General features: G+C 33.1%; 1 protein-coding gene across 2 annotated transcripts in view; it reads left to right on the top strand.

The window, feature by feature from the left end:
* LOC148313876 (kinesin-like protein KIF21A) overlaps nt 1–25,270 on the top strand; it is a 129,754-nt gene that overhangs the window by 84,171 nt on the left and 20,313 nt on the right. For both annotated transcript variants that reach the window (XR_015837338.1, XM_088257630.1), the window contains exons 4-17: nt 4,931–5,173; nt 7,579–7,797; nt 8,821–8,932; nt 9,286–9,444; nt 9,531–9,733; nt 11,132–11,747; nt 12,448–12,642; nt 12,858–13,057; nt 13,632–13,872; nt 14,755–15,062; nt 16,004–16,168; nt 18,585–18,757; nt 19,270–19,578; nt 20,606–20,818. Coding sequence is in view for 1 of the 2 variants with exons in the window: in XM_088257630.1 (XP_088113756.1) it covers nt 4,931–5,173; nt 7,579–7,797; nt 8,821–8,932; nt 9,286–9,444; nt 9,531–9,733; nt 11,132–11,747; nt 12,448–12,642; nt 12,858–13,057; nt 13,632–13,872; nt 14,755–15,062; nt 16,004–16,168; nt 18,585–18,757; nt 19,270–19,578; nt 20,606–20,818 (3,356 nt within the window). In the remaining variant the exon portion in view is untranslated. The remainder of the gene's footprint in view (nt 1–4,930; nt 5,174–7,578; nt 7,798–8,820; nt 8,933–9,285; nt 9,445–9,530; nt 9,734–11,131; nt 11,748–12,447; nt 12,643–12,857; nt 13,058–13,631; nt 13,873–14,754; nt 15,063–16,003; nt 16,169–18,584; nt 18,758–19,269; nt 19,579–20,605; nt 20,819–25,270) is intronic.

Below are 25,270 nucleotides of genomic sequence, written 5' to 3'. Positions count from 1 at the left end.
TTATTCTCTCTGCCTACTCCTGCGGAGAAGCGGTATGATTAGTTGGTTAGTTAATTAGAATATTAGCATTTTTATTTAGATGGATAACCTTTATATTTTGCCAATACTTTGCTAACGATCCTACAAGTAAGTTTATAAGTATCGATTTTATGAATCCAACATACATCCAAGATGACTCGGCTGATTTTATTTTTAATTAATAGAATACTTCAATAATTATCAATGATACTTGAAAAGTACTCAACTCGCATTTAATTTCAGTCTTGAAAATCTCCATCATTTGCGACCCACGTCGATTTAAAAAAAAAAAACTACACAATTTTTTTTTAAAAGTAAACATCGGCTTATTTTTATTTACCAACTAACCATCCTCCGCAGAGGTAGGCAATTAGAATAGAGCGCCATACCACTCTATCTTTGCAAACAATCTTCGCTTCTTCAACATTTATGCATCTCCTCATACCGATTATTCCGACTCCTGACCTGATTGAGCGCATTTGAAATATGTACTTGATGATGCCATGCTTTCCTCGGTCTTCCTCTCCTTCTTTTACCAACACATAAATTTGTTTTACTGTTCTCTCTTCACTCATTCGATTCACACGTCCAAACCATCTGAGCACACATTTTTTTTATTTTTTTTATTTTGTAACATAACAGATAATTACCGACAAATAATGAGTCAGTTAGTTTGCCCGTATGCGGATAGGCCCGGTCGTAAATATTAAATCAATTTAAAGGTCTCAGGACTAAAACAAATAATTGTCTTTTTAATCTATTTTTATGTACTATTTATATAGTTATATTATTTATTGATTCGGCATTAACTTTGTGGAATGACATGATTATTTTATTAAAATTAAACACTTGAATAATCCACTTTATCGAGTTTTATTTTTATTTACGACTAGTTTCGAAAACGACAATTGTTTTCATCTTCTGGTACAAATTAAAACATTTGTATAATTTATTTATATAATTAGTTGCACACAACTGAAGAAAGGAAATACGTACACAAATACAAATATTTTTTTAAAATATAATAATGCTAGTGTGTATGTATGTGCGTCAAAAATGCGCATGCAAAAGACATGGCCGAATGACGCGATCGTTTTCAAATCTTCCCACCTCCATTTCCATTCATGAATCGCTCTTTTACACGTGTTTCGTTTCATTATTTAATGACTTTATGGATGATGGAAACAGGTCGCACAAATTTATTGAATAGTGTTCAAAGTTATATATAATACATATACCGTCATAAACTAGGGTTTCCAACATTTTGAGTGTGTCCAAATACTTGTTCACAAAATCTGGATTATCTCCAATTACAGGAGTTATTTTCATATAATTTACAAAAATGTTAAGTTACAGAAATGCACATTTGTATACTTGTGCAGACAAAAACACAAATTTATATACAAATTTAAAACATAACAAATTTATTTGTCAATTAGAAAAAAAAAATAGTTATTTTTTTTTATTTATAAATGTATTACTTTTTGTTCTCGGTTATGGATATAAAAATGGAAACCCTAGTTATTTTTTTAATATCTCATCAAAGATACGTAAAAATACGTAAAAATGTTGTAAATAAATTATCTGGTCAAATTATAAGCTTAATAATAAAAATGAAAATGGTATTTTCTGGCGTTTCTCATGTGTGTGATTATAATCCAGGATTCGGATCTCACATACTAATATAAGAGTTTCTGCTTAATAAAAAGCTTCTTTACATCTCACCAATAGATGTCTCTAGTGAAGTTCTAGTGATTCATGAACAAGGTTTCTAAATTGGTTCATATATATATATATAGAACTTCCGAGAATTTGAGTAGTGTGGTTGTCAATAATGGGTAGAATTGGTGAATGTTACACGTGTGTAAAGTGATCACTTAAACCAGCCTATGACGGTCGTAAGCCCCGTAAATGCCCAGACTTCCATATTCTTCTTCATCTTTGATGAGATGTCAAAAAATAATCTGTCTTTTTTGCTTCAATGATCATTGCCATTGATTAATTAATAAGTGATTTAACTCTCTGAAATTTATCTCCCATCGTATGGCCTTTAAACAGATTTATCAAGGCGTTTCTCTATAATTATAGTTCCTACTTTTGCTGTCCACGGTTGGCGCTGATGAAGAAACCTTGGTTCTAAATTGCTTCGAACTAATTTTTCGCATATTTGTGTCGGAATGGCCTATTTCTGCACCCGGTTAGATAACTACCATATGTACAACTAGAAATTCCGTAAATTCTGACCTTATACCTTTATCGCGCGCGTGTGTAGTTAGTTTACAATGTAACAATTGCACCATACGGAAGCCTCTTAGTGACAAGGTTGAGCGTAAACAGCAAGTCTTATCTTGTTAATATTTTCGCAATATTTACTTTATTAAATAACAGCTGATTTAAATATAAAAAAATGAAACACTTGCATAAGACCATTTATATAAAAACACTTGTATGTTATTCCGCAAAGTCAATGCCAAATCAGTTAATAAAATAGCAGATGTTTCCTGCCACGCGTTGCTGCGGGTCAATCTGCTTAAATGGAAAAGAAATTAAATAGAAATTAGAAATTAAACAACAATGAAATCGAAGAAATTGTGTCAGCAGCTGTTAGGAAAGACGTTGCCCACCATGAGCATGTTTATTATTACGTGCCATGCTGTTAAGTTTAACAGATGGCGCTGCCATTGCGGTCAAAAATGTTTTTCAAAATCGTGTTTTTACCTGTCACAGTATATAAAAACATGGGCGTATTCGAATTCAACGTTGTGTCAAAATTTAGTTTGGAAGATTTAAGATTTTGAACAAACGAACGTTTAAATTTTTATTTAGGATATTGATAGATAAATTCATGCGCGTGCAAATGCAATTTTATGTTAAATTTTAAGACTAACTTTAAGAGATTTAAGGTTTTGAACAAACGAAAATTTACATTTTTTTGGATTAAAAATAGTTTATGAATTGATTCGATTTTTTTGTTGTTTACCAAATTCACCTGATTCTCTTCCTAGTGAATTGTATGCTATGTTACATAAAACAGACACACTTTCGCAGCGCTATTTCATCATATTGATGTATTTATTAACTTTTTAAACTGAATATAAGTACACTGGCTGACTTATTGCCAAGAAGCAATATCTTCTAACTGACCAAAAACTAACTAGAGTTACTGGTCCAAATTTGAACCTTATATTAGCTGATTGAAAAATCGACGATGTCTGACGATCATTTTGCCACCCAGATCGCCCAATTACGTCACCACCGGACTTTTTTGTGGTGCCATGTGAAAAACAAGGTGTACATCATCAATCATCCACAGTCTCTGAGCAATCTGACTGCGCCGCGTCGGCGAAAATGCTCAATAAACGACCCAAAGCTCGGATCAACACTAGAGGTGGCCATTTGCCGGATATAATTTGTAATAACCAAGCAAAAAATGCAGAAAAACATCTTTTCAGCCGTAATTTTAGCCCAGATGCTTCCATATTACTCAAACTCGTCGATATAATGCAGTTTGAAGTTTGCTCTAAAAAGTACCTACTTTTCCCGCCTTATAATTGTTTTCGCGCATATTTTGAAATCGTTCTTCGATAATTCAAAATTGGAAAGGACTCCACATTTTCCTTGCCAGCAATAAAAAATACTAATGTGCGCAATAAATTTGCCAAATGGAAATCGTTCTTCAATCATTTGAATTTCGAAAAAGGTGTCTGTTTTCCTTGCCAGCAATAAAAAATAATAATGTAAAGTGTGTAATAAATTTGCCAAATTTGGAATATGGCAAACACAATATGTTTTACTACTTTAAACTGGGGTTCATTGATGTGATCTATTCGCAATGATTTCAAGATAAATGTGCCAAAATGTCAGAGTAATAATGTGCCCACGTTCATAATAAATAACGGAGTACACTTTTTGAATAATAAAAATTGTCGTGATACCTTTCAGCTTAAAATGTAGCGTGGGCTATGAAATTACAATATTTTGCACAAGTTAAATAACAAATGGTGGGTGTGTACCGTGTACTTCGTCCGCTGTAGGTTTAGCATTTTTCTTTTAAATTTAAAATATCTATTGTCTTCTTTTTTTAATTCGTAGACTTATATTCGGAAAATATTGTTTTAAAAAATATAATATTTATTTTTTACTTTTTACACCACATTTTTATTTTATTTTGATGGACTCCTCACTAAGCACGTGTCGTGACGAAAACTTCAGGTTTTTTATTTTGAATTGGACGTTTTACAAACCAAATTGGACAATATATTTTAAAAAATTCCAACTTTTTTAATAAAATACAAGATAATGCTGCTATGAAATATTCTCCTCATAGCAGCATTATCTTCTAAAAAAACAATGTTTTTTATTAAAACATTGTTTTACCGAAATGGCAGCGACATCTGTTGAACGTAATAGCAATATACGCAATACTAAATACCGATCTTGAATAAAAGTTTTAAAATGTTTGATGAGATGCCTGAATATATGAAGAATGAAGAGTTTAAATAACATTTTGAGTGTGTCCAAATACTTGTTCAAGAATTTGAGTAGTGTGCTTGTCAACCATGGGTAGAATTGGTGAATGTTACACGTGTGTCAAGTGATCACTTAAACCAGCCTATGACGGTCGTTAGCCCTGTAAATGCCAAGACTTCCATATTCTTCTATGTTGAGATGTCATAAAATAATATGAGTTAAAATAAATTTAAAAAGACATGTTATGTTTATTGTAAGAAGATAACATGTTAATATATATTTAAAGTAAGTGTAATTATTTGTTTGTGCACTGAATGCAATATGAGCTAACTTAAGAAATAAAAAAATAAAAAATAACAAGAAATAAAATCAACTGTTTCTAGAAACTAAAAAGTTTCACTTCTAACATGTTAGAGTCTCATGCATATTTTTTTCATTCCAGACTGGTTCCGGTAAAACGTACACGATGGGGACCGCCTTTGATGTGGAGCTGATCAAGGAGCAGATGGGCATCATCCCCCGCGCCATCCACGACCTGTTCCGGGGCATTGACGAAAGGGGACGGGAGGCCAGGGCCAAGGGTCTCATCCCCCCGGAATTCAAAGTCGTGGCACAGTTCATGGAGCTATATAATGAGGATATCATCGACCTCTTTGATCCCGCCCGAGACGCATACGGCTCCAAGGTAATAATGATTATTGGGAATTTAGTACTACTACTATTACTTCTACTACCATCACGCTCTCTCAATCCAGGGGTAGGCAGAGCCAACACCCCGCTCTTCTGTCCTGACTTACACTCCTGGCTTCCTTCACGTCCATACATCTATTCATACATCGCTCACTCCTTTCAACAACGTCATATATCAAAATTGTCAATTTTCAGTTGTGCATGTTTTCGGAATGCCGAGAAAATGTACTTTATCCCAGCAAAAGCGGCATATTTTTAACTTAATATTTACCCGCTACAGGGCAGAAAGTGTTGTTTTTGCATTTTGAAGAAAAGGTATTGTTTAATTTTTTTTTTTAAAATACTTTATATAATATAATATTTTTCAAATGGAGAAAAAACATTCAGGTTTTTCCTAAAAAGATTTGTTGCACAGTAAAAAGTTCAATAAGTGGCTTGATATTTATTTTTAATACATTTCTTTATTTTATTAAACATTATAAACGATCTCCTGAAAAATTAAGTCTTTTGATATATGACGTTGTTGAAAGGAGCTAGCGACATGTCCTTGGGTTAAGTAGTCTTTTGACATGATCAGATTTAAGGTTCTTTCTGATTGGTTATTTCAAGTCTTTTTTGGCCATCCTAGTTCTGTTTTCCCGTTCACATTTACCAAATATTTTTTATTTGTCATTCTCTCACTATCCATGAATTATTTCTTAATTATTTTTTTTTTGTTTTTCCCAAGGGGTTTAAGATAAATATAAGTGATTATCACTCTTTTTTGTTTTAATATCACCCTGGACTGGTACAATAAGCGCAAGACCTTAACACCAAGATCACGTTGCCTTCATGCAATGAAGGATCATGATAACACTGTGCCGATACAATGCAGTGCCCTACGCACCATTGCATGCAAATAAGGGTTAGAAGAAGACAATTAGCTTATATCGTAGTGTATATTGCATTATATAATATACACATAAACATGGCCTAGCAGGATTTTTGTTTATCTTTAAAATAAATAACTTAAAACATGTACCATGAAATAATGAGATGTGAAATGGAAGCAAAAAACTATAAATAATAATTTTTAAACAATTCCGACAAATTTTTTAAAATGAAATTCACACAGATTGATTTAAATAGTTTTGAAAATTTCATATAAATTTATGTATTATGCTCATATTTGCTTTAACTACTTATGTATTTTACATACAGGTGCTTTACAATGTGCTTGAACTGTATATAATATTATGCACACCCACATAACTGCAATGGCATTTACACGCAGCTCAATAAACCCATTAATAAAATAATATTATTAATTACCTGCCATTATCCACACTACTTTCATTATACATCTATCTACTCTGGTCTAAAATTTCCATGTAATGAATGCTGCAAAATATGGCTACAAGAAATTGTAACCATTTTCCATGATAAATTAATAAATATGTAGGAAAAGGAATATAAAATACTCAAAATCATATCTCGGGATAGCTTTTTAGCTTATAAACTGTAAGCTGAAAATAATCTTGAAATTCTAAATAAAGCGGATTGTAAATTTTTGTGCTTACGGGTGTACTTTTTTGTACCTAAACATATGGCATACTGCTTGTTGTGTTTGTGCAATAATATAGCGGATGTATGATGTACGTTCGTATGGAAAGGGCGGTCAAAATTTTCGATAATGATATGATAAATATATATTTTTTTAACTGTATAAAATTTAAAAAAACTTAGTTTTAACCACTTTTTTATTAACAGAAGAAAATACTCTCACCAAAAACTTCCACACACTCCGTAAAAATCCTAAATGTTATTTTTATTATTAATTGCATAGCAACCCCAAATAACAACTAATGGAATTACCCAAAAAACCCTCATGATGACAAGGTTCTTGTCGAAACTGGTAGGTTAAATTGTATTAATAAAAAAGTTTTTAAAACTAAGTTTATAAAGTTTATAAAATGTGCTACAAAGTATCTGCCAAAATTTTTTTTTTTTTAAACCTCGTCTATGTTTCTCGGCGTGTCAAGTAGGCAGAGTCTGGAAGGGGGAAAAGTGGAGTTGCATTCTTTTTGGTCCTCATGGGCTGGAGCATGGCCATGATGTTGATCAGGACACCTCCCTGACCGATGGTCATGCTGGAGAGCAGTTTATTGAGCTCCTCTTCTTCTTTTAAGCATCCACTTGTTTACGAGTGATTTTATATCGAGCTCCTCATCACTGTGGATAACCTAAAACTAATAATTTCTCACAAATGGTATGGTTGATTAAAATAAATTGCTTACAGCATAACAAAAAACCTGCTCTCGTATTGTGAATTGTACTCGTTTTAAAATTTAAGTAATTTACAGATGTCTGTTTTTTTGTTAGTTTGTGGTAAAAAATATAGCCAAACCAAACACATTTCAGACTGGGGGTCGTGTCAAGATCCACGAGGATGCGAATGGGAGCATCAGGGTCTCCGGCGTGACCCTGAAGCCCGTGGGGACTGTTGCGGAGGCGATGCAATGCCTGAGGCTGGGGGCTCTGTCCAGAACCACGGCCGCCACGGGAATGAACACACATTCTAGTCGGAGTCACGCAGTCTTCACCCTGCATATCAAGCAGCAGCGGCTTGTGAGAGTTGAGGTTTGTTTAACATATATGCATACGTAAGATATCAAAATATATGCATACGTAAGATATCATATCACTCACTCCTTTCAAGAACGTCATAAATCAAAAATCGACAATTTTCAGTTGTGCACGTTTTCGGAATGCCCAGAAAATGTACTATATCCCAGCGAAAGAGGCATATTTTCAACTTTATATTTACCTTCTACAGGGCAGAAAGTGTTGTTTTTGCATTTTTGAAGAAAAGGTTTTGTTTAATTTTTTTTTTTAAATACTAAATATTTTTCAAATGGAGAAAAAAAACCTTCAGGTTTTACCCAAAATGATCTGTTGCACAGTTAAAAGTTCTGTAAGTGGCTTGCTATTTATTTTTAATACATTTCATTATATTTTTAACTTTAAAAATGATCTCCAGAAAAATCAAGTTTTTTGATTTATGACGTTCTTGAAAGGAGTGAGCGATATATGCATACGTAAGATATCTTTTCAAAATTGTCTGTTTATGAATAAATGTGTATTCACAACATTTTGAGTGTGTCCTAATACGAATCTGGGTTTTCTCCTTGATAGAGTTTTTATAGATTTTTACTTTTTTGTGACATTTACACAAATAAAGTAGAATATGGAATTCTGGGTATTGTCAGTCAGGTATTTTCAGGGCTCATGACCTATCATAGCCTGGTTTGATTGATCACTTTATGTATGAGTAAAATTCACTGTTCTACCCATGATTGACAACCACACTTCTCAAATTTTGAGATTTCTGGAACATACTACGAGACACCTGAATATTAAATAAATTGGCAATCAAAGGATACAACTTCTGAAATTTAAGAAGTGTGATTGTCAATCATGGGTAGAATGGTTAATGTTACACTTGTATAAAATTATCACTTAAACCAGCAGCTTAAATAGCTGTACAAGGTAAATACGAACTTGGTCTTGGATAACGAGTCTAGGTTGGTCATCTAGAAATAATCACGTAATATACATTTATTCTATACGAATATTTTATTAATAATTTTAATTATTTTCTAGGATCTTGATGGAGAAACTGAAAACAATGGTGATACAACAACTGAATTCGAAACACTTTCAGCTAAATTTCATTTTGTTGATTTAGCCGGTTCGGAAAGACTTAAAAGAACAGGTAAAATATTTTATTTTTGTTTTTATCATACTATATATATAAAATATTTTGTTCGCCTCCGTAGTGTAATGGTCAGCACGCTCGGCTACCGTTCTAGAGGTCCCGGGTTCGATTCCCAGGGGGGGTAAAATAAATATAAGTGATTTTTTTCACTGTACTATTTATTCAATATTACCCTGGACTGGTACCTGAAGCGGAGGGCTGATCACCTTTCCTTCATGGTTAACGATCAAGATAACACTGCGTTTGTATTACGCAGTGCCCTATGCACCATTGGGGTGCGGATAAGGGTTTTTAAAAAATTATCAAATATTTTACTTTTTTATTTATTTCTCTATGTTGTTATTTTCTAGGTGCTACTGGTGATCGCGCAAAGGAAGGTATTTCAATAAATTGCGGCTTATTAGCTTTAGGTAACGTAATCTCGGCTCTAGGGGATAAGTCAAAGAAGGTGTCTCACGTACCTTACAGGGATTCAAAACTGACGAGGCTGCTTCAAGACTCTCTTGGAGGTAAATTATCTATTTAATCGTGCACTGTCATTGCCTAAACATTGTTTATGTTTGGTTTTACTAACCCTATTGTTTTACGAAAACAGGAAACAGCCAAACCGTGATGATCGCGTGCATTTCTCCCAGCGACAGAGACTTCATGGAAACCTTGAATACTCTGAAATACGCCAACAGAGCGAGAAATATTAAGAATAAGATTGTTGTTAATCAAGACAAGAGTTCGAGGACAATATCATTGCTGAGACAAGAAATTGCCCAGTTGCAATTAGAGCTTTTGGAATTCAAGCAGGTAATACAATATTTCGTAGTCGTACAGGAGAAAGCGACCAACTACCAAAATGTAAAATTTTCAGGAGGGCCATTTAAGTCACTTTTGCTTGGCAAGAAAATAAACACCAATGCAGTTAGTCATTTTTAACAAGTCAATATATTATACTTCCAAGTTTAAAATCGTTTGGGATTTTTTCAGGGCAATATTAAGCTTGTAAGATATCAAATAGTCAATGATTAACAATGCACTTGGTCACTTTCTCCTGTATGAATATGATTTATTTATTTATTTCATAGATACATAAATGTTTTATACTATATGTATTACGGCTCTTTAGGCATGGCCTGTGTTGAGCCGAAATACTTACATGATAATACATTTTTTTTTGTTTTTATTATTATTAGTTTTTTTATTATTATATTATATACATTATTTACATTACAGCGTCTGCCTCCGTAGTGTAATGGTCAGCACGCTCGGCTACCGTTCTGGAGGTCCCGGGTTCGATTCCCAAGGGGGGTAAAATAAATATAAGTGATTTTTCCACTGTAATATTTATTCAATATTACCATGGACTGGTACCTGAAGCAGAGGGCTGATCACCTTTCCTTCATGTGTAAACAATCAAGATAACACTGCGTTAATATGACACAGTGCCCTATGCACCATTGGGGTGCGGATAAGGGTTTTTTATTATTATTATATGCATTACATACAATAGATACAATAACAATTTAGAGTATAAAAGTTTTACAATAAAATAATTATATCTGGACATTAATTAAATCACTTTCTACCTTGTCCTTTCCAACGAGAAGCAACCATCGACAGACACTGTTCTTAAAGACATGATCACCTCTGGAATTCTTAATGGTTTTCGGGCATATCAATATAAATATGAATATGTTTATATATTGTATTGTACATTGGAAGAATGGCAGTGATTTTTTCTTCTGATTGTGACTTGGTGAACTAACAAGGTGATGGATTCATTGATCAATTATCTTATTGATTTACCACAAGGAGATCGTTGGCATTCATCTGATGAATACACCAGATTGAATTTTTTGAAGAAATTTAATATTAATCTGTGATTTCATACTCTGAATTTTATTTTATCGCTTATTTTTTAACATTTATTTTAATTTGACATCTTTTCCTTGATTTTCTATTTTTTATCTTTATTTCTACCTATATTTCTTGTTTAAAATTATTACAATTAGCTTTTTAATTTATTTTTTATTGTAAACTCACATACAGGCTATGCATATGTGGGATTTTCATTTATGTTTGAAATAAATATGAATGAATGTACATGCCACGAAATATAAACAAAACATTAATATTTCTATATTCTTCATACACATTACAATTTTTAAAAGCAATTTTGTTGTTTATGATATATTTTCCTTGCAGGGTAAACGAATAGTGTCTGAGAATGGCGAAGAAGGCATCAATGACATGTTTCATGAAAATACAGTTCTTCAAACGGAACTTAACAATTTGCGGACTAGGGTCAAGGCAATGCAGGGAACCATAGATCAATTATCGCAAAAGAACAGCGAACTGCTCGCGGAGAGAGCCGTAGCATCTTGGATCAGGGCGGAAGGCGAAAATGGCACGGAGACTGGAGTCACAGAAATGATACAGAAATACCACAGGGAAATCGAGGATCTGAGAGCCAAATTACTAGAGGCCAACACTATGTACGAAATGCTTAGGAAAACTAATGTGACGACAGCCAGAAATAGCAACATGAGCAAAAGTTTGATTCTCAGCCCTGATGTTTCTCTGTTGGACACCTCCTCCACTGTTTTGAACACGGCTAAAAGACAATTGTACAAAGAAAAGGAACTACTCGCCAGGTCCATGGGCGAAATGGAATTCAATAGGAAGATGAGTCACAGCACTCTGGCTAGCGGTATCGGGGAAATAGGAGTCAGAGAAGGTGCTGAAGGGATGAGTGGAGGAGAGAGTGGGGAATCCGGGGAGGAGTCTGACTCGGAAGATGACACGGATTCCGAAAATAAAGGTAAAATAAACCCACCAAAATGGTTTATTTTATATGTTGAATATCATGCTGTGCTTCTTTCCAATAGTAGAGAAAACCTGCAGGCGCTGGTGACAAAGATTTAAGGCGTTTATTGAGTTCAAGGAAAGTGATTTGCCAATGAATATTGACAAATCCAAAGTCATGGTTTTTGAAAGAGATGAATGTAGATCTGGGTGTAAAATAGTAGTAAATGAAGAAATTTTGACAGGCAGATGATTTTGTATATTTGAGAAGTATGTTTTCTAGGAATGGAAAGATTGATAATTATTTATAAATGAGAGTTAATGCTGGCAACAGAGTAATGATGCGCTGAAATCATTTGTTGCAAGAAAAAATTAAGAAAGGTTTGTTCAGATGGTTTTGGCGTGTGGAACGAATTATTGAAAAGAAACAAAGTAAAACCAATTTATGAGTCGACCTTTTTGGAAATAGGAGCAGAGAAAGACTGTGGAAAACTTGGCATGGTCAAGTATTTCAAATACTTGGGCATAGTCAGGTCAGGAGTCGTAATAATCAGCGGGCATGTATGAGGAGACTCATAAATGTGGAAAAGAAGAGGATTGTTTGCAAAGACAGAGTGGTGTAGCATTCTATTCTCTCTGCCCAACCCTGCAGAGAAAGCCGCGATGGTTAGTTATATCTATTGCTCCCCTTAAATCTATTTTTTATATCGTTTTAGTGGTAGCTCTGTTGGGGGCGGAATTGGCAAATCTTAGTGGAGACATCGACACTAAACAGCGGCTGATTGAGGAACTAGAACTATCTCAGAGGAGACTGCATTCCATGAGGCGACACTATGAAGATAAGCTGATGGCCCTGCACACTCAGATCAAGCTGACTCAGGAAGAGAGAGATAAAGTCCTAGCATCATATGGTAAATGAATAAAAAACAACTTATTTAGAAGATTTTTTTTGATATTTATGACATATTTATTAGCATATTTTATGGAAAAATATATTAATTTATGAGAGTCAATAATGTTTAAAGTTTATCAATTGTAAAGTTATTATATGGATTGATATGGGTCAATTAAATGAATATCTATGTTGAGATGTGTATAAAAACTACATAATTGTTTATTATTCCAGGCAACCAAATGTCTCAACCCACGGAGAAGGTGAAGCGTGTGAAAGACGAGTACGAGAGGAAGTTGACCGATATGCAGAGGGAAATGAAGAGACTTCAGGCTGCGCAGAAGGAGCACACCAAGCTGCTGAGAGCGCAGGCGTCCTGTGACAACCAGATCAGGTCCATGAAGAACGAACTCGCTGATATGAAGAGAAATAGGGTGAGGGAACTTCTAGTTAACATACAGTAAAACCCCTATTTATTTAATATCACCCTGGACTGGTACAAGAAGCGCAAGGCTGATCACCTTGCCTTCATGCAATTAACAATCAAGATTCAATTCAATTCGATTTAATTTATTCAAAAATTAATACATACATTACAAACAAACATTTAAGGCGTATACATTAAAATATAAAGTAAATAGTAAGCAAGAAGACTCTTGTTAAAGATGTAAAAGAACGCTTCGAAATACTTTTCAACATATCGGTAGCCTATAGTACATATTATGATAATACTGTATCACTACGATGCAGTGCCCTATGCATCATTGGGTGTGGATAAGGGTAAAAAAAAAACCTAAGTAAGTACCTTTTGTAAGGAGCGGAAAATTAAATCTAAATTATTTTTTGATATCTCAACATAGATGAAGAAGAATATGGAAGTCATTTACAGGGCTTACGACCATCATAGGCTTGGTTAATTTATCACTTTATACGGGTGTAACATTCACCAATTCTACCCACGATTGACAACCGTGAAATGTTTTTAAAGATATTTTGTTTATTGGATAGGTCAAATTGCTTCACAAGATGAAGGAAGAATCCGCCAGACACAAGCAGACGGAGGGGATCAGGAACCGGGAGATCGCCCAACTGAGGAAAGAGTCCCGCAAGAACGCCAACACCATCAAGTCCCTGGAGGCCGAGAAGAGGCTCAAGGAGCAGGTCCTGAAGAGGAAGCAGGAAGAGGTCACGGCCCTGAGGAAGGGAAATAGGCAGACTATGAGCAATAAGGTCGCGGGGCGACGACCAGGTAAAATAATTTCGACCTAATCCCTTTAATTACTTTTCATTCCCTACAGCAATGAAACTTGTTCGATTTCAGTGCCGTGTCTTTCGCAATAAAAAAAATCATACTGATATATCGCTCACTCCTTTCAACAACGTCATATATCGAAAATCGTCATTTTTCAGTTGTGCATGTTTTCGAAATACCCATAAAATGTACTATATCTCAGCGAAAGCGGCATATTTTTAACATAATATTTACCCGCTACAAGGCAGAAAGTGTTGTTTTCGCATTTTTAAGAAAAGGTATTGTTCAATTATTTTTTCAAATATACTAAATATTTTTCAAATGGAGAAAAAACATCCAAGTTTTACCTTAAAAGATTTGTTGCACAGTAATAAATTCAATAAGTGGCTTGATATTTATTTTTAATACATTTTATTATATTTTTAAACTTTAAAAACGATCTCCTGAAAAATCTAATTTTTTGATAAATGACGTTGAAAGGAGTGAGCGATATGTATACCACCTCTCATAAGCTGCTTTAAGTAATCACTTTATACACTTGTGACATTCAACATTCTACCCATTATTGACACCCACACTTCTCAAATTTCTAAAGTTTTATTTATCCTTCAATTGACTCAAATAATGGGTCAAAATATAAGTTTTTAAAGCATCTCCTACAACAACAATTTGGAAAAAATCTTACTTATATTTTATGAACTTATATTTTATGAACGTCGTCTCTAAATCGCTAAAATAAAAAATAAAATTCAACCATAGACGGCTCCAAAAACTTGCACGTAAAAGAAGTTACCAAATTTGATGATTTATAAAATAAAAACAACATGTTTTACATACATTGTTTTCTCCTTAAAATATTCAATATTTTTTTTATAACAGAAAAAGGTTTCTCTCCAAAATCTGCTAAGAGCAAATGGCACAACATAGAAAAGAACATCAGCAAGGTGGCACTGAACAAGCAGGCCATCGGCGACCTGGAGAGAGACATGGAGAGGCACCTCGCCGAAAGGGAGTTCCTCGGCAAGGAGATGGAAAGGCTCAAACAGCGAAGGAACCAAGCCGTGATGAATAGATTCGACACTATAGATATTGATAACGAACTGGATACGGTCAAATCTAATATAGAGTATCTGCAAGACAGCATCGCGGAGACACAACATCAGATCATGCAAATGGAAGAAACCAAGGTTAGTTTTTTTAATTTTTTTTATTTAATAAATGTGTTTTTATTATTTACAAAAATACTTCAATTTCATACTATTTCTATGAGCCTGAGTGGCTTATTATTAGAGATAGGTATCAAATTATGGTAGAGTGTGTTCGAACCGAGAAACTCTGACTCAGGAGTCCGCGACACTAACCACGGGACCACAACACGACACGAAGTTTAAAGGTTGTTTTAGTTAAAAAGGTTTTCTTCTTCTCCTTCTTACCCTGAGGGTTATGACCCTTGTCGAAACAATGAATCTTCTCCGGTTATCCCTTGGCTGTGCTGCACGAAGCGCTCCTGCTGCTGCCTTAACTTGATCAGTCTATTATGTGGAGATCTTCCTCTCCCTCTCTTCCCCTCCAGGCTACCAAACACAACCAGTCGTTCCAGGCTATCCTCATTTTCACGCGTAACGTGTCCAAAGAACTGAAAAATCCATCGTGTACAGACACTAGCCAGAGAAATTAAGAAATTGTAAATTGTAAAAAAGGTTTTACTGCAAGAAAATGAGAGATATCTATGTATGTCATGATTAAAAAAAACTTATTAACCATAACGCCGCTTCCTACCAGAGGTAGGCAGAGAGAATAGAATGCCACACTATTCTCAATGTCTCAATGCAACACAATATGAGATAGTACAATCTCTCAGAAAATTATGCGGCAATACGAAATATGATAGATGTTCAAATGGTGAAATAAGGAAAGAATGGGAGGCTGAGATCATTATTGATCAAATTATGAAGGTTTGTCGAGATAGTTTGGGCATGAATTGAATGAGTGAAGAAAAAATGGTAAAATAATTTATGAGCCGAATGTGGTAGGTAATAGAAGCAGACGAAGACTGAGGAAAACTTGGCCTGATCAAGTATTTCAAATGCTTGGGTGTGGTCATTAATTGATGTTGTTTTCATGGCAGGACACTCCGGAACAAGGCGACATTCAATCACTCATCAACCATATCCAAGATCTTGGAGAAGCGCGCTATATTTTAGACAAGCTCTACAACCTCACCATCAATCAGATGTTCGAAGCCACCCAAAAAGAAATGCAACTCAAGGACAGTCAGGCCAAATTGCAAGAGGTAGACTATTCAGTTTATTTATACTATCTAAAAATTGTCTTTTATATTTAATTTATTTGTTATTTAGACTTGTTTCTCGCATTCACTATCACTACATCACTTTAGCAAGTTATGGATCTTTAAATATAAAAGAAAAATTTTTCATTATGAACGCACATAAGATAAAATCATGATTTTTATTGATATAACAATATCAATAAAAGTCTAATATGGATGTCTGGGTATATACAAAGCTGATAGACTTCCATGTTCTTCTTCATATTAGTTGAGATCATGAACAAATTTTTTTTTTTTTTTTTTTAAGTAATGACCCGCAAAGCAAATCTATTTTAGATGCTTGTCTGCAGGTAGGATAGTAAGGATAGGGTAGGTAAATGGGAAAAATACATCACAAACCAATTGAAACCAGACCAATTGAAAATAAATCTTTCTTGAATTCGTTTTGCAATTGGCGGGAATCAACGGGCGACGCCAGTTTCGCAGTCGAGCGTCTACCCAACTACGCCACGGCGCCTGTAATACATATGTAGATATTTTACAGGATTTTTTTCGCTAATAATGGATTTTTACTTTATATACTGCATTCCAACGTAGTTTTCAGCTCCATAAATGTAGATTTCTTTATATAATGTTTCTGAAATATACGACTGATTACCTTAACATCACATAATTAATGATCTAAATCGGTGTCTATTCAGTATAATAATTAAAATAGTCAAAACTTATGTGATGATATTTTATGTTGATATCGTAGCCGATTTCCAAACATCTTTATAATGTAGACAAATTTTTCATTCTTTACAAAACATTTAATAGTTGCCTAAGAAAATTCTCCTTGCCTGTTAAGTAGGTACTAGGATATATGGCATATTTATCTTTAAAATGATAATGAATTTGTACAGTAAAGAATAAATAAATGTATTTTATAAAATAAAACAACTTTGTTTTAACCACTTTTATTGGTACACTTTTTCCAACCGGTTTCAAAAAGAACCTTGTCATCATCTGGGTTTATGTACTAATTCTAAAACATTGAAATACTCGTAGTTAGGTTATAGATAATTACCCTTCCCTTACGATACCAAAAACTTCCATGCACTCCGTACACCATATGAAAATGTGATTTAAAAAACTGGAAAATACTCCTAAATGTTTGCTTTCATCAATAAAACAAAATATTTATTAGTTGCCTAAGAAAATTCTCCTTGCCTGTTATGTAAGGATATATCGCTCGCTCCTTTCAAGAACGTCATAAATCAAAAATCATCAATTTTCAGTTGTGCATGTTTTCGGAATGCCCAGAAAATGTACTATATCCCAGGAAAAGAGTCATATTTTTAACTTAATATTTACCCGCTACAGGGCGGGAAGTGTTGTTTTTAAATTTTGAAGAAAAGGTATTGTTTAATTATTTTTTTAAATATACTTGATATTTTCAAATGGAGAAAAAACCTTCAGGTTTTACTTAAAAAGATGTGTTGCAAAGTAAAACGTTCTATAAGTGGCTTGATATTTATTTTTAATACATTGTATTATATTTTTAAACTTAAAAAACGTTCTCCTGAAAAATCAAGTTTTTTGATTTATGACGTTCTTGAAAGGAGTGAGCGATATGGCACATTTAGTTTATATATCTTTAAAATGATAGTGAATGTGTACAATAATAAATTAATGAGATTGATCCCTTGAAACAATACAATAGATATGTACAATGAATTCAATATCTTATATCAATCAAGATTTGTCACATGGTTCATTTACTTTTCTTATTCTTCATGTCATATTTTCTAAATAACACCCCGCTAAACCTGATATACAGACAATTCTGGATGTATTTAAAGGTCGATATGAATTTTTTTTTTTCAAAAAAGAAGAAGGGAAAAGTTTATTTTATTTTTATTTATTGCTTTTGTCTGATTATGAAAATTCCATACAAGGATTTATAGTACTGTTTTGTTATTTTTTTTGCAGATCTTTACGCTTACATCACACCTCTTGCATTAAAAATACTTTTTAAATATCTTATATAATTTTAAACTTTGTATTTTTATAAAAAATATATTTTATATATTTATCAATACGTCGTTTAATTTACTTTTTTATTATTTCATCATTGTATTGTCGTGTAATATATGTAATCTATTATAAAACGTAAGTGAATATGTTTCATGTATTTATCTCTATATAACAAGAGGTGTGTTGTTTATGAAATAAAATGCGTTTTTTATTTTGCTTATAATTTGCCATAACATATATATATTTTTTTTTACGTTTAATAATATATGGTTTATTTATTTGTTGTTTGTATGCTTAATAAAAAATTCTTAAGCACTCTTTTTATTTGTCTTTTGAAATTAATATTTTAATAACTGGACTTTCAATTTAACAATTATTAAAATTAATTTTTAATTTTTAGATACAATCCGAAAGTGGTCACCAACAAACCGTGCTGAGGCAAATGTTAGCAGAGAAAAACAACAGCGATTTGTTGGGTATCCTTCCAACTACGTCATCTGGTTCAACGATATGTTATAATAATAACGAAATCAGTTCCGGGACGTCTACTCGGTCTGTTTCGCCTGTTGACAGGTATAGATGATGTCTAAACTTTTAGTCCTTTTAGCTTAAAAACATCTTAAAAACAGCTTAAAAATATCTCCGTAGTGTAATGGTCAGCACGCTCGGCTGCCGTTCTGGAGGTCCCGGGTTTGATTCCCAGGGAGGAGTTAAATGAATAAAAGTGATTTTTTTCTGATTCTCTTGAAATTCTGATCTATACAATGTTTTTTGGCTCTCTACCAACAGTATGTTAAAGATGCTGTTACACGTTTACCGCAAACAATTTTTTAATATTATCTGTTTGTAATGTGGTCATAAAATTAACTGTTTTTGACAAAATTGCACTTTATTAACTACAAGAGTTCCATGATTTTTCAAAACTATCGTACATATATTTAAAAAAATTAATGTATGTTTTAAAGATTTTATTTTATCCTTTTATAATTTTCGTGTCAGTCTTACCATTTATCATAAAAATTACATACCATGTATTTGAAATTGTGTAAGAATTTTTTAAGAAGTACTTTTTTGTTTTTTTCTAGCTCTCTAGTCCAACTGAAGGCCCAGTATGCCATGCAGCAGAACGGCCAACTAAACCAGCTGGAGGACCTACTCGGGGGCTCTTCGTTCCCAGTCACGAGCCTCCCGGAGAGAAGCCCTCCGCAGGGTCAGTCCTTCGAAAGGAACGCCCCCAACCGAGGGTCCGTACGGCTCCGAGAGATCGGAGTTTTCGGCAAAGGGGAGAAGGACAACGGAGTCTCCACTGCCATGACGCAGTCCATGGGGGGAGAGATAGAGACTCCGCGAGGCCAAGCCCTGGCCAGGGTGCCCAGCGCACCTGGGTCTCTCAGGTAACAATTTCTTTTGATAATCAAAAGATTTCTTTGAAGATGAGTAAGAGTTCTATTAATTCAACACCTTTATTGGCACAGAATATATATCTGAATACATATACTTTAAATGGTTAGCTTTATTCACTTAATGAGACCCTTAAAAATGTATACATTTGTCACTTTTTATAATCACATCATTAATAAATATTGACTCTTGATACTACATGATTACTATAATGTCATTAAGGGATACTATCGCCTGTTTTTTGTTTTCTGTAAATGCAAAAATCTGACTTTGATTATTTTTTTCCATTATTAATTTAGCAGTCACTTTGTTGTGATAAATATAATTTTAATTGAAAGTTAACGTGGTAAATATCACTTTTTATTACTAGTATACTGACAAAATATAATATGTATCCACCAATCACTGTAGGTATTTAACGTAAAATTTCAATACCGTTTTTTTATTAGAATTATCGCTTCTTATGCATTTGTTATATCGCTCACTCCTTTCAAGAACGTCATAAATCAAAAAACTTGATTTATCAGGGTTTTTTCTCCATTTGAAAAATATTTAGGATATTTAAAAAAATAATTAAACAATATGTTTTCTTCGAAATGCAAAAACAACACTTTCTGCCCTGTAGCGGGTAAATATTAAGTTAAAAATATGCCTCTTTTGCTGGGATATAGTACATTTTCTGGGCATTCCGAAAACATGCACAACTGAAAATTGACGATTTTTGATTTATGACGTTCTTGAAAGGAGTGAGCGATATCTGTTGTTGTTTCTCTTATGTCTCAATGTTTCAATTTTGCTATGCTTTTGCATAAGCTGCCATAGATTATCAAACCGTGTCGATCATAATTTTTTATTATGATATGTGTATGTTACATGTCAACTAGAGTATTATTTTAGAAAGTTCCACATTATCTTGTCTCCGTGTAGATTGGTTCGCTTACTCGATTTCACTGTATTACCCATTGTGCCGCACATACGAACACCACATCCATGTAGCACTTTGTTTTGTGTCTACACCAGAGGTCTGATGCCACAGCGAAGTCTGTCATCCTCGGAGAATACGTCCAATGACATGGCGCGACCGTCGCCATTCCTAATGAGAAAGACATACTATAACATGAACAACTCGGATATTCCGTCCCTAATATCCCCGAGAACCACTCGGAGGACGTTCCCCGACCGGCCTGGAGGCTTTACCATGCAGCATCCACTTATAGGCAAACCGGGATCCATGTAAGTCACTTTAAAACATTCACCCACACAAATTTAGTTTTTAGCAACTCAGTCGAAGCTAATGAAATCAAAGATTCAAACATCAAACATCTTGACAAGTTTACCATATTGAAAACATCATGTAAAAGAGATTTGTGTAATATTCTCTTATTTTTTATTATTTAATTGGACAGGCACAGTGGTGTTGTTTGTAAAACGGGCATCACAGGTTCAATTTGAGTCAATTGCAAAATATATTTAAATATTTAATTTTAGCCGGTCTGGTTTGTATATTTCAAGCATTTGCGCTTCCCGCTCCCCAATCTTTTCACCCTGCTGACTTCAATCTTCCATAATACAGGATTTTCAGGTTATTATTTGAAATGACGATAAATTTTTTGATATTATAGGTGTCTTAACTTGAGATTAAAACAAAAATCATTTATATGAAAGAAGATGGAAGTTTGAGCATCCCAGGGCTTACGATCTCATTCTCAGACTTCCATCTTATTTCATGTAAATGACAGATGTTTCATCTCAAGTTGAGACACCTATTTTATTGATATATCAATAAACCTAATGTCTGATTTTATAAATAGTAATAAATTGTTCAATTAGTTGAACTATGAATAAAATTAGATGGTTGGCTAACCATCTTTGGCAGATACAAAAACCTCTCCCCAATGGTGTTGAGATTCATTTGAAATGCTGTATCATAAGTACAGCTTGCGTAAAAGCTCCATGTAGTATTTCATGAAAATGGTGCTTTATAAATTATCCAAAATTATTATAATTAAACTCGTACAAGTTACCGCGAAGGTGTTTAACTCACTTTAGATTAATATATTTATTAAAGCATTGATTACTGTTAATAAATAAATGAATAATATTAAGTGAAAATTAACAGAATTTGGACAATGTAATATGCAATACATCAAAAATATACAAAAAGTCTAAGTATGTCATAAAATACTTTTTTTAAACAACAATTCTCTTTTATAATATAATGTTTTCGTATTTGATATAAATGTTCATATTTAGATTTTGGATTTTATAAGAGTTTGCAATCTTTGTTAACAATGGCTTCGATTTACTTCCTTGTGTATATTTACTTGACAATAAAAAGGATTCTGGTCAACAGTGTTCTCTGATTTCTTGGACTCTACAATATAAAACAATGTACATTCAATATCACTATCCAAAAATTATGTGCAAATTTATTTTCTGTGAATATTAAATTTTGACGAGGTTTATTTGCAAAAAATGCTTTTTCAACGAAGAGGCTTTCTTTACTTGCATGTAGCTATAATTAAGAATGCATGATTTTGATGTGTGTTTTAGACATATTTGTATTATCTTTGTTCAGAAATTAATCGTTTGTTTAAATGTTTTATTTAATATTCAATTGAATGTTCTTAAATTTGTTTTTATTTGGTCATGGTGTAGTGGTTTGGACATTTTACTGCCATATGTGTCGATTCGCACCGAGAATGAGTTATTTTGTAGTAATACAAGCACATGACTCGTAGGATATTGATCCTGGGGTAAAAATACAGACAAATATCAACTTCTAGGTTATATTTTTACATGATCTATATCAATCGACCATTTTAAATCTGATGACATACTCAGTTTTTGGCTGTCACATCAGGGTTTTGAGAAAATAGGAAAATATATTTATATATATGTTGTAATGTGTAAAGTGAAGTTATAAAATTACTCTCTCGGGTCTATGGAAAATTACCATTCATGTATCAGCGATAAATCCACTCTGGTATGTTTTGTCACAAGTGCACCTATCAATATACCGACAATGATGCTGGTGTACTTGGAGCTGGTAGGTTGTATCGCACCATGCGTGTTTCTAAAGTTCCGATTCGTCAATGATATATGTTGTAAGAATACCATGAAAAAAAAAATAATGAATTCGGTCGATATTTAGTAAAAATATTGTTGATTTTGTACATACTATATAAAACGGACCATTTTTGCAAAAAAAATCGTCAGCAATTTCAGCATACATATGAGAAAAAAATCTCAGCACTAAAACAGTTAGGGCGATTGTCCACTACCCGGAATTCGACCGTCTGGCAGTCTGGTTTTGAAAAATGAAAATAACTACGACAGTTTAGCGTGATCGAATTTACGTGCAACGTGTTCATGACCAATCAAGAGCACCGATCCGAAAAAATATGGACAAAAGCACATGCCAATCTCATCCAATTGTCGTTTTAAAATGTTAACCTATGTGCCGAACGGTAACATTCCATGTAATTCCGTGTAGTGGACAAACGCCCTTAATGTAACTTTATTATTGCATAGGTAGGATTTATGTTTCATGGACTAGGGTTCATGTTCACATTCAATCTTATAACTATCTGGGTGCTGAGGAAGCGTTTCACAAATCTTTGATTTTTGGTCATTTTAAAATTCTGATGTGATAGGCGAACTTTGTGATAGATTCATGATATCTTGTTTATTTAATGGGTAAGAACACTCGTCAAACATAAAAATATAAATCATATCGGCCTCTGTTATTGTTACTAACTGGATTGGCATTTCAAATGTAAGACTGACCACTGCATTAATTCCGTGTAGTTTATGCACCATTGATAGATAATGAAAAAAAAGTCACAATTGTTATTGGCATTACCGTGAAATCTCTGTATTTATCAATTCAATTCAATTTCAAATTCAACTTATTAAAAAAATTAATTTATACATTGCAAACAAAATATTTAAGACGTAAACTTTAAAAAGAAAACAAGAGGGCTCTTGTTAACGATGTAGAAGAATCCCGCTTGGGAAAACTCCTTCAGACACATGGAACAGATCAATATACAATGTGATATTGTTCAACATAGCAGTAGCTCTTCCTACAGGCATAACCATCGGCAGTTTGATCCTGTGTATAGGAATGTGAAACAATCTATTCCGACACTGTGTTAGGTATCATTTATCCATTCGCAAGAGCTTACGACATCATCTGACATCAAAATGTGACAAATGTTGAATTTGGCAAATACAAAGGGTGACAAATACAGAGGTTCCACGGTGCGCATAAAGATAATTACAGTATTGTGAATGTTGCTTCTGGCATGTTTGTGTTGGATGGAATGTTGCGCTGTGTACTATTGTATATACCCGGAGCTTTCCGCTTCCCTGCTTATTGGATGAAACGTACTTGAGGAAATGTTGGCTATGAGTCGGCAAATTCAACATTTTTATTTTTTTCTATTTTCAGTCTCTTAACAGAGTTATCCATTACTGAGGACAAAGATTAACAGCACCGCTGAATGTATTGTGTTAGACGCTTTCCATAGCTTACCGTAGACATAATCCATTCCGTATTACACAAGTGGCCATATTATTTCATAACTCTACAGAACAAAAGATTTGTGCCAAATACATTGTGTATTTTTAATCTAACTTTGAAATATGACATAGAATACAGAATGACATAAATTATTTAATGTAATCATAGTTTTTTGTTTGTTTGTTTGTTGTAATATTTATTTTAAGCATGGATTAATCAATTAACAGTATAGGAATGTCTATATTGATTTTTTTCCAAGTCACAAAGTTACGTGTATTCCATTTTGTTTAATAAATATTTTTTAAATTTATGAGAATATGTTTTATTTAAAAAAATAATAAGAAGAATCTCAATTTCAAAACAGTGAAAAAAATTATCATTATAAAATGAAGGTGCTTGTTTCGTTAAATCTAACTAAATAAACGTAAATAATAACTAATCACAGGTTTACATATTAACAAATTAAATTAGTTTTGCATTTAAAAAGTGTAAAAACTGCACAGCCTCATTTACCAGTAATATTTTTTAAATATCTGTAAATAACTTTGTACTTGTATACTAACATCACTAATCAAATAACCTTTTTTAGTTTGTAGAGTATATTACTTTTTTTATATCATAAAAAGTATTGCATGCCCTATATCAATCAATCACAAAGAATATCAGTAAATGTACTGTGGGGTAATTGCTACAACTGGCTGACTTAAAAATCCATGTTTTCTAGTTGATTTCTAAAATACAACTTTATTCTGTGATTTATTAACTTTATGTACAAGTGCTTCAAAAATATATCATAATGCATTGAAATTATTTATGATACTTTTATTTTATTTTTTAATAGTATAAAACATAAAAACTGATACAGTTTTTTTGTTAATCAACATCTTTTATATATGTATGTTTATCCGTAAAATAATTACAAAATATTTTTTGTTTATAACTTCATCTAGCTGTCTGCCATAGACTCTTCTCATATTTAGTAGTATACAGCAAAATATTGAGAGCATAAGTCCCTCTCCAAGAGCACAGTCTCTTTTATGGAGAGGCACAGCGAATCTAAATATAAAAGTTCTCCATATGTATAAATGATTCAAATGTATTATGTTATAAAAAAATTATAATTATAAAATAAAATTTAAAAAAAATATTGCAAAAAT

Source organism: Brachycentrus maculatus, unplaced genomic scaffold (assembly GCF_059751285.1).
Source record: "Brachycentrus maculatus isolate JH-2025_06_01 unplaced genomic scaffold, ASM5975128v1 h1tg000005l, whole genome shotgun sequence".
Lineage (NCBI taxonomy): Eukaryota > Metazoa > Arthropoda > Insecta > Trichoptera > Brachycentridae > Brachycentrus > Brachycentrus maculatus.
This window is presented reverse-complemented; position numbering and strand designations above follow the sequence as displayed.